We start from the raw sequence: 13,582 nt of genomic DNA, 5'->3' as shown, positions 1-13,582 counted from the left end.
TGGTCAACACCGAAATCAGATTGATTATATTCTTTGCAGCCAAAGATGGAGAAGCTCTACACAGTCAGCAAAAACAAGACCGGAGCTGACTGTGGCTAAGATCATGAACTCCTTATTCCCAAATTGAGACCTAAATCGAAGAAAGTAGGGAAAACCACTAGACCATTCAGGTATGACCTAAATCAAATCCCTCACAATTGTAGAGTGGAAGTGACAAACATATACAAGGGGTTAGATCTGATAGAGTGTCTGAAGAACTGTGGATGGAGGTTCATGACATTGTACAGGAGGCAGTGATTAAGACGATCCCCAACAAAAAGAAATGCAAAAAGGCAAAAAGGTACTCTGAGGAGACCTTACAAATAGCTAATAAAAGAAGAGAAGCTAAAGTCAAAGGAGAAAAGGAAAGACATACCCATCTTAATGCAGAGTTCCAAAGAATAGCAAGGAAAGATAAGAAAGCCTTCCTCAGCGATCAATGCAAAGAAATAGAGGAAAACAATAGAATGGGAAAGACTAGAGATCTCTTCAAGAAAATTAGAGATACCAAGGGAACATTTCATGCAAAGATGAGCACAATAAAGGACAGAAATGGTAGGACCTAACAGAAGCAGGAGATATTAGAAGAGGTGGCAAGAATACAAAGAAGAACCATACAAAAAAGATCCTAATGACCCAGATAACAACAATGGTGTGATCACACCTAGAGCTAGACATCCTGGAGTCTGAAGTCAAGCGGACCTTAGGAAGCATCGCTACAAACAAAGCTAGTGGAGGTGCTAGAATTTCAGCTGAGCAATTTCATTTCCTAAAAGATGGTGTTGTTAACGTGCTGCACTCAATATGCCAGCAAATTTGGAAAACTCAGCGGTGACCACTGAGGCAATGCCAAAAACTACCACACGATTCCACTCATCTCACACACTAGCAAAGTAATGCTCAAAATTCTCCAACTGAGGCTTCAACAGCATGTGAACTGTGAACTTCCAGATGTTCAAGGTGGATTTAGAAAAGGCAGCAGAACCAGAGATCAAATTGCCAACATCTCCTGGATCATAGAAAAATCAAGAAAGTTCCAGAAAAGCATCTACTCCTGCTTTATTGACTACATCAAAGCCTTTGACCATGTGGATTACAATAAACTCTGGAAAATGCTTAAAGAATTCGGAATACCAAGTCACCTTACCTGCCTCCTCAGAAATCTGTATGCAGGTCAAGAAACAACAGTTAGAACCAGACATAGAACAATGGACTGGTTCCATTTCTGAAAAGGAGTATATCAAGGCTGTATATTGTCACCTTGCTTATTTAACTTATAAGCAAAGTACATTATGCGAAATGCCAGGCTGGGTGAAGCACAAGCTGGAATCAAGATTGCTGGGAGAACTATCAATAACCTCAGATATTCAGAAAACACCACGCTTACAGCAGAAGGCAAAGAAGAACTAAAGAAGCTCTTGATGAAAGTGAAAGAGGAGAGTGAAAAGTTGACTTAAAGCTCAGCATTCAGAGAACTAAGATCATGGCATCCACTCCCACCACTTCATGGTAAATAGATGGGGAAACAATGGAAACAGTGACAGACTTTATTGGGCTCCAAAATCACTGCAGATGGTGACTGCAGCCATGACATTAAAAGACACTTGTTTCTTGGAAGAAAAGCTATGACCAACCTAGAATCCCTCAGAAGAAATGGAGTAGCCATCATGGTCAACAAAAGAGTCTGAAATGCAGTACTTGGATGCAATCTCAAAAATGACAGAATGATCTCTGTTCGTCTCCAAGGCAAACCATTCAATATCACAGTTATCCTAGTCTATGCCCCAACCAGTAATGCTGAAGAAGCTGAAGTTGAACGGTTTTATGAAGACCTACAAGACCTTTTAGAACTAACACCCAAAAAAGATGTCCTTTTCATTATAGGGGACTAGAATGCAAAAGTAGAAAGTCAAAAAACACCTGCAGTAACAGGCAAATTTGGCCTTGGAATGCAGAATGAAGCAGGGCAAAGACTAATAGAATTTTGCCAAGAAAATGCACTGGTCATAGCAAACACCCTCTTCCAACAACACAAGAGAAGACTCTACACATGGACATCACCAGATGGTCAACACTGAAATCACATTGATTATATTCTATGCAGCCAAAGATGGAAAAGCTCTATACAGTCAACAAAAACAAGACCAGGAGCTGACTGTGGCTCAGATCATGAACTCCTTATTACTAAATTCAGACTTAAACTGAAGAAAGTAGGGAAAACTGCTAGACCATTCAGGTATGACCTAAATCAAATCCCTTATGATTATACAGTGGAAGTGAGAAATAGATTTAAGGGCCTAGATCTGATAGACTGCCTGATGAACTATGGAATGAAATTCGTGACACTATGCAGGAGACAAGGATCAAGACCATCCCCATGGAAAAGAAATGCAAAAAAGCAAAATGGCTGTCTGGGGAAGCCTTACAAATAGCTGTGAAGAGAAGAGAGGCGAAAAGCAAAGGAGGAAAGGAAAGATATAGGCATCTAAATGCAGAGTTCCAAAGAATAGCAAGAAGAGATAAGAAACCCTTCTTCAGCAATCAATGCAAACAAATAGAGGAAAAGAACAGAATGGGAAAGACTAGAGATCTCTTCAAGAAAATTACAGATACCAAGGGAACATTTCATGCAAAGATGGGCTCGATAAAGGACAGAAATGATATGGACCTAACAGAAGCAGAAGATCTTAAGAAGAGGTGGCAAGAATACACGGAAGAACTGTACAAAAAGGATCTTCACGATCCAGATAGTCGTGATGGTGTGATCACTCATCTAGAGCCAGACATCTTGGAATGTGAAGTCAAGTGGGCCTTAGAAAGCATCACTACGAATAAAGCTAGTGGAGGTGATGGAATTCCAGTTGAGCTGTTTCAAATCCTGAAAGATGATGCTGTGAAAGTGCTGCACTCAATATGCCAGCAAATTTGGAAAACTCAGCAGTGGCCACAGGACTGGAAAAGGTCAGTTTTCATTCCAATCCCAAAGAAAGGCAATGCCAAAGAATGCTCAAACAACTACATGATTGCACTCATCTCACATGCTAGTAAAGTAATGCTCAAAATTCTCCAAGCCAGGCTTCAGCATTACATGAACCATGAACTCCCTGACATCCAAGCTGGTTTTAGAAAAGGCAGAGGAACCAGAGATCAAATTGCCAACATCCACTGGATCATGAAAAAAGCAAGAGAGTTCCAGAAAAACATCTATTTCTTCTTTATTGACTATGCCAAAGCCTTTGACTGTGTGGATCACAATAAACTGTGGAAAATTCTTAAAGAGATGGGAATACCCGACCACCTAACCTGCCTCTTGAGAAATCTGTATGCAGGTCAGGAAGCAACAGTTAGAACTGGACATGGAACAACAGACTGGTTCCAAATAGGAAAAGGAGTACATCAAGGCTGTATATTGTCACCCTGCTTATTTAACTTATATGCAGAGTACATCATCAGAAATCCTGGACTGGAAGAAGCACAAGCTGGAATCAAGATTGCCAGGAGAAATATAAATAACCTCAGATACGTAGATGACACCACCCTTATGGCAGAAAGTGAAGAGGAGCTAAAAAGCCTCTTGATGAAAGTGAAAGAGGAGAGCGAAAAAGTTGGCTTAAAGCTCAACATTCAGAAAACCAAGATCATGGCATCCGGTCCCATCACTTCATGGGAAATAGGTGGGGAAACAGTGGAAACAGTGTCAGACTTTATTTTTTGGGGTTCCAGAATCACTGCAGATGGTGACTGCAGCCATGAAATTAAAAGACGCTTACTCCTTGGAAGGAAAGTTATGACCAACCTAGATAGCATATTCAAAAGCAGAGACATTACTTTGCCAACTAAGGTCCCTCTAGTCAAGGCTATGGTTTTTCCTGTGGTCATGTATGGATGTGAGAGTTGGACCGTGAAGAAGGCTGAGCGCCGAAGAATTGATGCTTTTGAACAGTGGTGTTGGAGAAGACTCTTGAGAGTCCCTTGGACTGCAAGGAGATCCAACCAGTCCATTCTGAAGGAGATCAGCCCTGGGATTTCTTTGGAAGGAATGATGCTCAAGCTGAAACTCCAGTACTTTGGCCACCTCATGCGAAGAGTTGACTCATTGGAAAAGACTCTGAATTCTGGGAGGGATTGGGGGCAGGAGGAAAGGGGACGACCGAGGATGAGATGGCTGGATGGCATCACGGACTCAATGGACGTGAGTCTGAGTGAACTCCGGGAGATGGTGATGAACTGGGAGGCCTGGCGTGCTGCGATTCATGGGGTCGCAAAGAGTCAGACACGACTGAGCGACTGAACTGAACTGAACTGAACCTAGATAGCATATTAAAAAGCAGAGACATTACTTTGACGACAAAGGTCCATCTAGTCAAAGCTATAGTTTTTCCAATAGTCATGTGAGAGTTGGACTATAAGGAAAACTGTGCACCAAGGAATTGATGTTTTTGAGTTGTTGTGCTGAAGAACTCTTGAGAGTCCCTTGGACTGCAAGGAGATCCAACCAGTCAATCCTGAAGGAAATCAGTCCTGGATGTTCATTGATGCTGAAGCTGAATCTCCAATACTTTGGTCACCTGATTTGAAGAATCCACTCATTAGAAAAGACCCTGATCCTGGGAAAGATTGAAGGCAGGAGGAGAAGTGGATAACAGAAGATGAGATGGTTGGATGGCATCACTGACTCGATGGACATGAGTTTGGGTAAACTCTGGGAGTTGGTGATGGACAGGGAGGCCTGGTATGCTGCAGTCCATGTTATTGCAAAGAGCCCAAGACTTAGCAACTGAACTGAACTGATAATTTTTATTTTAAATTATAAATGATGGGGGTATGCCAAGAAGAAATAGAAAATGCCATAGTTTTGATGTGAACTACCTCTAAATGATTCACATGATCCTGGGCTTAAAAAAGTCTTCGTAGAGAGAGTGAATATTCTGACTCTTGGAGGATAGATGCATAGGAGCTCAGCTTTGGAAACCAGGGAAAGAACATCTTTTCAGGGAAAGATAACAGTACCTTTTAAAGGTCTAGTTAAGTCTGAATAAAAAGAGAAATACAGAGAATATTTCAGCAAAAGCATTAAGGCTGAAATTAAACAAAGTTATGAGCATGGACATGGGACACTGAGGTGAGGCCAAGCACAGCCAAGGTATGAAGGCACCTAGAATGTCAGAATAAGCTAAGGAATTTGGAATTTATCCTAGTCCCACTCAGAACCTAGTGTCAGGAACAACACAACAAGGTGATATCAGACATTTTCTACCTAGGCTCTAAGAGTCATAGGTTGAAGAGTTTGACATCAGGCAAATCACTTCCTCTTTCTGTGTTTCAGTTTCCTCACCTATAAAACAGAGATTATAGTCTCCACTTCCTAGGATGGCTATGAGGATTTATGCAGTTTGAAACCTCCCACCCCTGCCAGATGCACACACACACACACACACACACACACACACACACATGAAATGCTCAGCAAATGCAAATGGCCTATGAGATGGAGGCAGTCAGGGACAGGCAGTCAGGCACAGTTGGCAGCTGCTTTTTTTTTTTTTTTGCTTTATGCAATAGATGTTTATATCAGAATATTAGGTGAGTTCTATTTTAAAATGTATTAGAAGAGCTGGATAATTTAAAGGGCCCACCCTTGCCAGAGTTCTTTAGTCACATGAAGAGATCTCCAGCTATTTCAGATATTTTTAAAGCATATTTGTAAGCATGACAGCAGATGCTCTGACCCTCAGACCTGAAAGAACAGTGACCATACCCTGTACCTGACTGCCTGTCCCTGACTGCTTCCAACATCTCATAGGCCACTTGAATTTGCTTCCTGCTTGACTGTTGGAGGATTACTGTTTCTCTCTCAGTACATCAGCAGTGTGAACCACAGAAGAGAGAATACTAGATGCATGGAGTGTAATGAGTGAAAGAAAAAACAGTCTGGCTCAAACTGAGACTGAGGAAAGGAGACAAAGGGAGATGGTAGCAAGCAGTGAGCTACTCAGGGTGGCCAGGAACAAGTTTCTAGAACAGCTATGCAGAACAAGGCAAAACTAGAGGAAAGGTAAGTGAGAGCTGTGTTATGGAGTAGGCTTGAAGGCAGGCTGTGTGGTTGGGGCTTTCTCTTGGGATCAGCCTCTCCAACATCAGCTCCTGCTTGGACTGGCCCAGCCACCTGTCCTACATCAAGATCTTCGACGTGGGCACACGCTACATGGTGAATCGTGTGCAGGACCATATCCAGAGCCGCACAGTCTACTATCTCATGAACATTCATGTCACACCCCGCTCCATCTACCTATGCCGGCATGGTGAGAGTGAACTCAACCTCAGAGGCCGCATTGGAGGTGACTCTGGCCTCTCAGCTCGAGGCAAGCAGGTAGGGAAGGCCCCATGCATTCTGAAACATTGACTGGGCTGGTTCAAGTGGGCCACAAGTTGGTGGGGTGGCTGCTGACTGGGTTCTGAGGGTGGAGGGACTCAGTGACAAGGTAAAAGCAGGTTCTGGCCACTCCTGCTCTTCCACCCCATTAGCCACTCAGTCTTGACCCATCTTTGTATGGCTTCCATGTGCCACCAGCAACTCTGATGCTTTGGTCCTGGCACACCAGGCCTTCCCAGACCACTTGCTCCTCCAACCCCATTAAAATAAGCACTGTCTCTCCTGCCTAACTGGTCCCCTCATTTTTCTCATAACTCTGTGTCTTCATTTGTGCAGTTTCTGCCATGGAGGCTGCCCTCCTCTGTCCTTTCTGTCAGCTGGTGACCATCCTTTGCACAGACAGCTGCCCTGAAGAGCCCCACACTTGAATCCATCTTTTCCTGCATTACTCAGGGCTGATGCTATGCTCCCAAACCCCCACTGCAGGTCATCATAGAGTTGACTCTTGTCCCCCACCAGTCACCACTTCTTTCCTGCCCTCCCTTCTCCACACTTTCCAGGACCCATCTCCTGCTCCACGGGCTGATCCAGAAAGCCCTCCCCTGCCCTCTCTTTCCCTCCCAGGCAGGTCGCTTGGGCTCCATACCCCCCAGTTCTGGCCCATCTCTGACCTTCATGGTGGGAGTCTCTTTTCCGAGTGAGTGAGTGAAAGTCGCTCAGTCGTGTCCAACTCTTTGAGACCCCATGGACTATACAGTCCATGGAATTCTCCAGGCCAGAATACTGGAGTGGGTAGCCTATCCTTTCTCCAGCGGATCTTCTTGACCCAGGAATTGAACTGGGGTCTCCTGCATTGCAGGCGGATTCTTTACAAACTGAGCTATCAGGGAAGCCAATGGTGGGAGTCTCTTCTTTCTAGTCAAGAATAATGACCTGCATGTTATACATACTGCCCAAATAAAGAGACACATTTTCCTGCATTTGGCCCTCTCCCAGGCCTTGTTAAAGGGGCTTTCCAGGTGGCTCAGATGATAAAGAATTTGTCTGCAGTGCAGGAGACCCGGGTTCACTCCCTGGGTTGGGAAGATCCCCTGGAGAAGGGAATGGCAACCCACTCCAGTATTCTGGCCTGGAGAATTCCATGGACAGAGAAGCCTGGCTGGCTACAGTCCATGGGGTCACAGAGATGGACACAACTGAGTGACTAACATTTTCACTTTCACTAGGCTTGTTAACATAAGTATTGTTCTTGCTAGGAGGATGACTTGGGGTGGGATAAGAGGGAAATGAGGTGCAGGAGGGAAGGAGCTCCCTCTTTTATTGGACACCTCTGCACATTCATGGCACCATCTACTTCCACATGTGTGGCCTCATTTAATCTTCACAACTCTGTGGGGTTGGCATTACCATCACTGATTTATGGAAGAGGAGGCTGAGGCCCAGACAGGAACAGAAAGTGGCCTCTGGTCACACATTCAGTAAAGGACAGAGCCAGAACTGAAAACCAGGCCTTCCTGCTTGCCCCTCAGCCTCCCCCACTGCAGAGCTGGCAGTGTTGCAGGCAAGTCATCATACCAGAAGCCTCAGTCCTCCTGGCTCCTTTTCTGTTACTTTCAGACTGGCAGTATCCTCTCAAGGTGGACTCTGCTGCTGCTGCTGCTAAGTCGCTTCAGTCATGTCTGACTCTGTGCGACCCCATAGATGGTAGCCCACCAGGTTCCCCCGTCCCTGGGATTCTCTAGGCAAGAACACTGGAGTGGGTTGCCAATTCCTTCTCCAGTGCATGAAAGTGAAAAGTGAAAGTGAAGTCGCTCAGTTGTGTCCAACTCTTAGCGACCGCATGGACTGCAGCCCACCAGGCTCCTCTGTCCATGGGGTTTTCCAGGCAAAAGTACTGGAGTGGGGTGCTATCGCCTTCCCCGAAGGTGGACTCTGACCTCTGACTATTATCTCTCTCACTCCTCAGAGCAGAGTCAGAGGTCATAGAGATGCCATCCAAGCCTGTGGCACCACCTACAGTCAAAGGTCTCTTGGTTGGGGCTGTCCATGGCCTTGCCCACACAACTAAGCACCCAGTTTGGACACATGCCCATCTCCATACAACATGCCTCCTTAAACAGAAATGTGTACATGTACATGCAAATGCCTGGCTCCAGCTTTCATGCTAAAGAGCACAGTGCAACATGCATGGTTTCCAAAGTATTTTCCCATCAACTGTCATCCACAATCAAGCACAGTAGCTCTCACTATGTAACAGAGAGTACTCTGGTGGCTCCCCGTCTACTATGTAATGTAACACTCAGAGAGACCAGGCTGAGTGAGCTAATGCTGTTTGCATGTTACAGTCAGGAAATACAAAGCCAGGGTGGGCCCAAGATATGCCCCAGGCCCCAAGGGACCCTGTGAGGGAGGTGAGGTAGATTAAACCCCATCACTTGTCTCTCAATCAGGACTCCTTCCACCAGAGCACACTGACTGTTGACTCATAATCCATAATTAGAATGTGTGGACACAATGCCTGTATTTGTACATAAAAACATGTGCCTGTATCTGTACATTTGTGCAGATGTTCCTCACACATCATCTGTGATTAAAAACATGCTTATCTGCAGAAGAAGAGTGAATCAGTTGCTCATATGCACTTCCACAAACCTAAGTGGTTCTTTTTGGTGCTGTCACTGTTTCCCTCACTGGATGGGCTGTGTCTTTATATATATATATATATATATATACTTATTTTAATTGGAGGCTACTTTACAATATTGTATTGGTTTTGCCATACATCAACATGAATCCACCATGGGTGTACATGTGTTCCCCACTCTGAACCCCTCTCCCATCTCCCTCCCCATACCATCCCTCTGTGTCATCCCAGTGCACCAGGCTGTGTCTTGAGAACTTGCCACCCCAGCACCCAGCACATGGCCACACATACTCAGTAAATATGTGAATGCCCTTAGAATCTTAGTATCAGGTCCCCTGCTCAAGTAATGACCTTTCACAAGGTCAAAGAGAAATGTCTCCCACATCCCACCCACATACACTTCCAGACCACACTCAGAGTACCCAGAATCCTAGAATTTCCTGCCCAGAGTCTGCTTCCAGTAGCTATATGGAGCCTGTCCCAGAGTCTGTTCACGTGAGAACAGGACATGTCACAAAATTTTTCACACCTAGGAAAAGGAAAGGCCAAGGGGTCACTGTTTGTATGTCATGGGGATTGGTGGAGATAGGGTATAGACAGAATTTGTTCCTGAGACTGGATTATCCATAAGCATATACTTAAGATGCCTAGGAGTACAGGATGGAGCAGAAATGGGAAAAGAAGAGAGGTGAACTATAAGTGGAGTGCTTCCATTTGTACTTTTGTCCCAGGCCCACAAATGTTAGAAGTGAGCTGTTTGAATGAATGAATAACCAAGTAGGAGGTTCTATGAACAAGCTTCAGTGAACACAACACACACATATGCACATATACACATATAAATACACATATTCTTTTCTATTCCCTTGGTCCTTAGTCATGTGGGCAAGAATATGACTTTTTGTAAATTGGAAACATTTAAACTCTACTCCTCGTTCATTATCACTCCATTATTTGTGGTAGATCTAAATTTATTCTCACGACCACTTTGTCTTCTTTCATCTCTCTTTCTCCCATCCTCTCCTCCTTTGCACCCCCACTCCTCAGTATGCCTATGCCCTGGCCAATTTCATTCAGTCCCAGGGTATCAGCTCACTGAAGGTGTGGACGAGCCACATGAAGAGGACTATCCAGACAGCTGAAGCCTTAGGCGTTCCCTATGAGCAATGGAAGGCCCTGAATGAGATTGATGCGGTGAGATGGAGGGGGATGGATTCCCTGGTGGGTGGTGACTCTAGACTTATCCCCTGGGTTGCCTTTGCTCTGGCTCATATGCAGAACCTAATTAATTCAACAAACTTTTCTTGTGCTAAACACTGTTCTGTGCCTTGGGGATCCAGTGAAGTCCAGAATAGACAAGGTATTCACTTTCATGGAGGCCGAAGTTAGACAGTGAATAAGACATTGCATTGCATGCAACAAAGTTTGTGAGAGGGGAAATACAAGGATCTATAGAGTCCCAGAAGGTGAGGATATTCTTGACAAGACAGTGGTAGAAGATTTAGAAGGAAAATTTCCTAGAAGCAGGCAAACTGGACTGGGGTAAGGGAATAATTTTAGTTCAAGGAATAGGGAACAGTTCACGTGAAAGCCCAGAGGTGATAATAGAGCATGGCATGTTCAGGGAACTGAGGGAAAAGAGCAGAGAGTCTGAGATAGTGATTGTAAGGTCTGGAGAGAAGGGAGATGAGGTTGGAAAAGAAGAGAGCTTATAGGGCTTTATAGTCCATATTGAGGGATTTGGATGGTACCCTAAAAATGAGAAAACATTGATGTGGTCTAAGTCAAGAAGGAGTGGGCTACCATGTGCAAAATAGATAACTAGTGGGAAGCTGCTGTATAGTACAGGAAACTCAGATTGGTCCCCTGTGATAAACTAGAGGAAGTGGGTGGGGGGTGGGAAGGAGGCTCAAGAGGGAGGGGATATATGTATACTTAAAGCTGATTCACTTTGTTGTATAGCAGAAATCAATGCAACATTGTAAAACAATTATCTTCCAACTAAAAATTATTTTTAAAAAAATTTACCTCCCTCACCAAAAGGAGGAGTGGGCTGAATGTGACTCACATTTTCTTAAAGGCCATGCTGTGAAGACTCCACCCATGACTCCATCATGATCATGTCTGGGGACTAGGTGGGAAGAGGGCCAGAATGAGAATGCATACCAGTATGGAGATCACTGCATTAGTCTAGGCAAGAAGTGAGGGTGTGATGAACCAGATGTGTACTGGAGATGAAATGAAGAAGGAAAAACTTAGTGAATATTTCATCTGACCCTCATGACATGGCAGTCTCTCTTCAGAGTCAGGTTTTTCTATGAGCTCTTTAAGAAGATATTTCCTCTCCATTGTCTCACCTGCACTATAGGCACATTTACATCAGGTAGCAGCCCACAGATTATGATTGTTAAATACTAAAGTAAAAGCTTCACCACAGATGTAGATAACTTCTGTGTAGGTAGGTTAACCTGATTGCCTGCTAGATAAATAAAGGAAGTATGTGTGTGCATACATAATAACATATATACTCAACTATAGATGTATAGAGACACACATATTTAGAAAAGGGATATACAACATTGTTATACATATCACATATATTATTATAAAATACATGTGAGACAACTTTCCATCATAATAGTTCAGTTATTGTTTGTTTCTGGCACATATGTGGTATAAGCATTTATTGGATCCCTACTCCATTTCAGACTCCAGAATGGTGCTAGAGAGTGAGATTGGTTTCTGTCTTCATTGAAGTTTCAGAAAAAAATAGGGTAGTCAGAGGAATACAAAACAGCATGTGTGGTGCAGACTCTGATAGGCTAGAATGTGGGCACACAGATGCTGGGGCAAGGCATCTGACCCAGCCATGATCTGGATGCCTACTTAAAACCTGAGAGTTGAGTAACAGTGAGCCAAGTAGAGAGGATCAGGAATCATGCAGAGAAAGCAGCATAAGCAAAGAGGGAATTGTGTATGTGTATAGATCTACTAAGGTTATAGCAGTGGAGATGGAGAGAGAATAAAGAGGAATAAATTTGAGAGAAATTTAAGGATTAGAATCTCCGAAGTTAGCTATGAGAGATGGGTCAAGAAGGAGGAAGAATTTAGAATGATGTTTAAGTTTCTGGTTTATTTCCATTACCAATACTATATTAATAATTATATATATTAATCTAATAACATTAGATTAAATTGATCTATTTAAATTACTATATAATCTAAACAATAGTAATTATAGTAATATATTCCATTGATTGTTTTTTAAATGTGTCTTGTACATTCTGTACTAGTCTTTTTTACATATATTATCTCTAATATTCAAAATACTGTTGTGAGATAGTTATAATTACCCTCATTTTGCAGATGAGGAAAATAAAATTCAAAGAAGTTAGGCGATTTTCTTTAAGTCAGTAAGGAATTAGTGGTCACTTCCACAGGCAACAGATTCCCAGCATGCCTCAGAATAGAAAGTCAAAGCCAATCTGGAAGGACTTTGTGAATATACAGAGTGCACTTTCTCCCATGGGCAGTGTCAGATGCAGGTTTGGCACTGCCCATCTTCTTGTAGGCTGGGGCAGGGGTGAACCTAACTCCTAAGGAAAGCCTGGTTGGTAGCTCAAAAGACAACCAGAGCCCATTGCTTCACTACAGGAAGGTCTAATTGGAATCTACCAGACTAGAAGGGAATCTTATAAACTCAACATTGATCCCACCTCTACCAACAGACACCTCACTTCTGTGGATTTCTTAGTGCAAACTCATTTTTTAAGAGCCCTTAACTCCTTTTTTGGGTCAGGAGAGTGTATATCCCCAAGGACCACTGTGAAACTGAGGAATTTGCTAATTCTTGCCTTCTGAGAGAGGTCTGTGGATACCTATTTCTTTATCTGTCAGAGGTCCTGGAGAAGTGTAGGCAGGAGGGATGGGAAATGTGACAACACTGAAAAGCCCTGTTGTGGATATGTACATACACATGCACTTGTGTACACAGTCACAGACATCCACCACAGGTATGTTTACACTCACAGATATACATTTCACAGACACATAGACCAACTAGTCAAACACAGGTTTCCTCTCAGACACATCTACCAATCATATGTGCACCATTCATGCACACACACACACACACACACACACTTACAGACAGACACACCTAGAGGTACATATCACATTCACTGTAGATACACATGCAATCTTTGCATATATTTACATCACATAGACACATAGAGGCATACCATGGACACACTAACAGTACAGACATACAGCCTCAACCATATTACCAAAGATTCACACAGACCTCAGACATAGGCACACAGATACTCACACATATATTTATAGATATACACATTTCAGAGACACACACACTACAGACACACTGAGACTCACATGAAGAGACAGACCACAAAGACACCTATGCACACACATTCTTAGATAATGAGACATTCTTTATATACATACACATACTCATATATATACTTACATATATATGCTGACACAAATGTACAACCAATAGCATAGGA

General features: G+C 43.4%; 1 protein-coding gene across 3 annotated transcripts in view; it reads left to right on the top strand.

The window, feature by feature from the left end:
• PFKFB1 (6-phosphofructo-2-kinase/fructose-2,6-biphosphatase 1) overlaps positions 1 to 13,582 on the top strand; it is a 127,493-nt gene that overhangs the window by 101,481 nt on the left and 12,430 nt on the right. For 2 of the 3 annotated variants that reach the window (XM_068963027.1, XM_068963028.1), the window contains exons 8-9: positions 6,202 to 6,409; positions 10,104 to 10,250. In XM_068963027.1, coding sequence (XP_068819128.1) covers positions 6,202 to 6,409; positions 10,104 to 10,250 — 355 coding nt within the window. Of the gene's footprint in view, positions 1 to 6,165; positions 6,410 to 10,103; positions 10,251 to 13,582 lie in introns of all 3 variants that reach the window. The other variant, XM_068963026.1, reaches the window with a different exon arrangement.

Source organism: Capricornis sumatraensis, chromosome X (genome assembly GCF_032405125.1).
Source record: "Capricornis sumatraensis isolate serow.1 chromosome X, serow.2, whole genome shotgun sequence".
Classification (NCBI taxonomy): Eukaryota; Metazoa; Chordata; class Mammalia; order Artiodactyla; family Bovidae; genus Capricornis; species Capricornis sumatraensis.
This window is presented reverse-complemented; position numbering and strand designations above follow the sequence as displayed.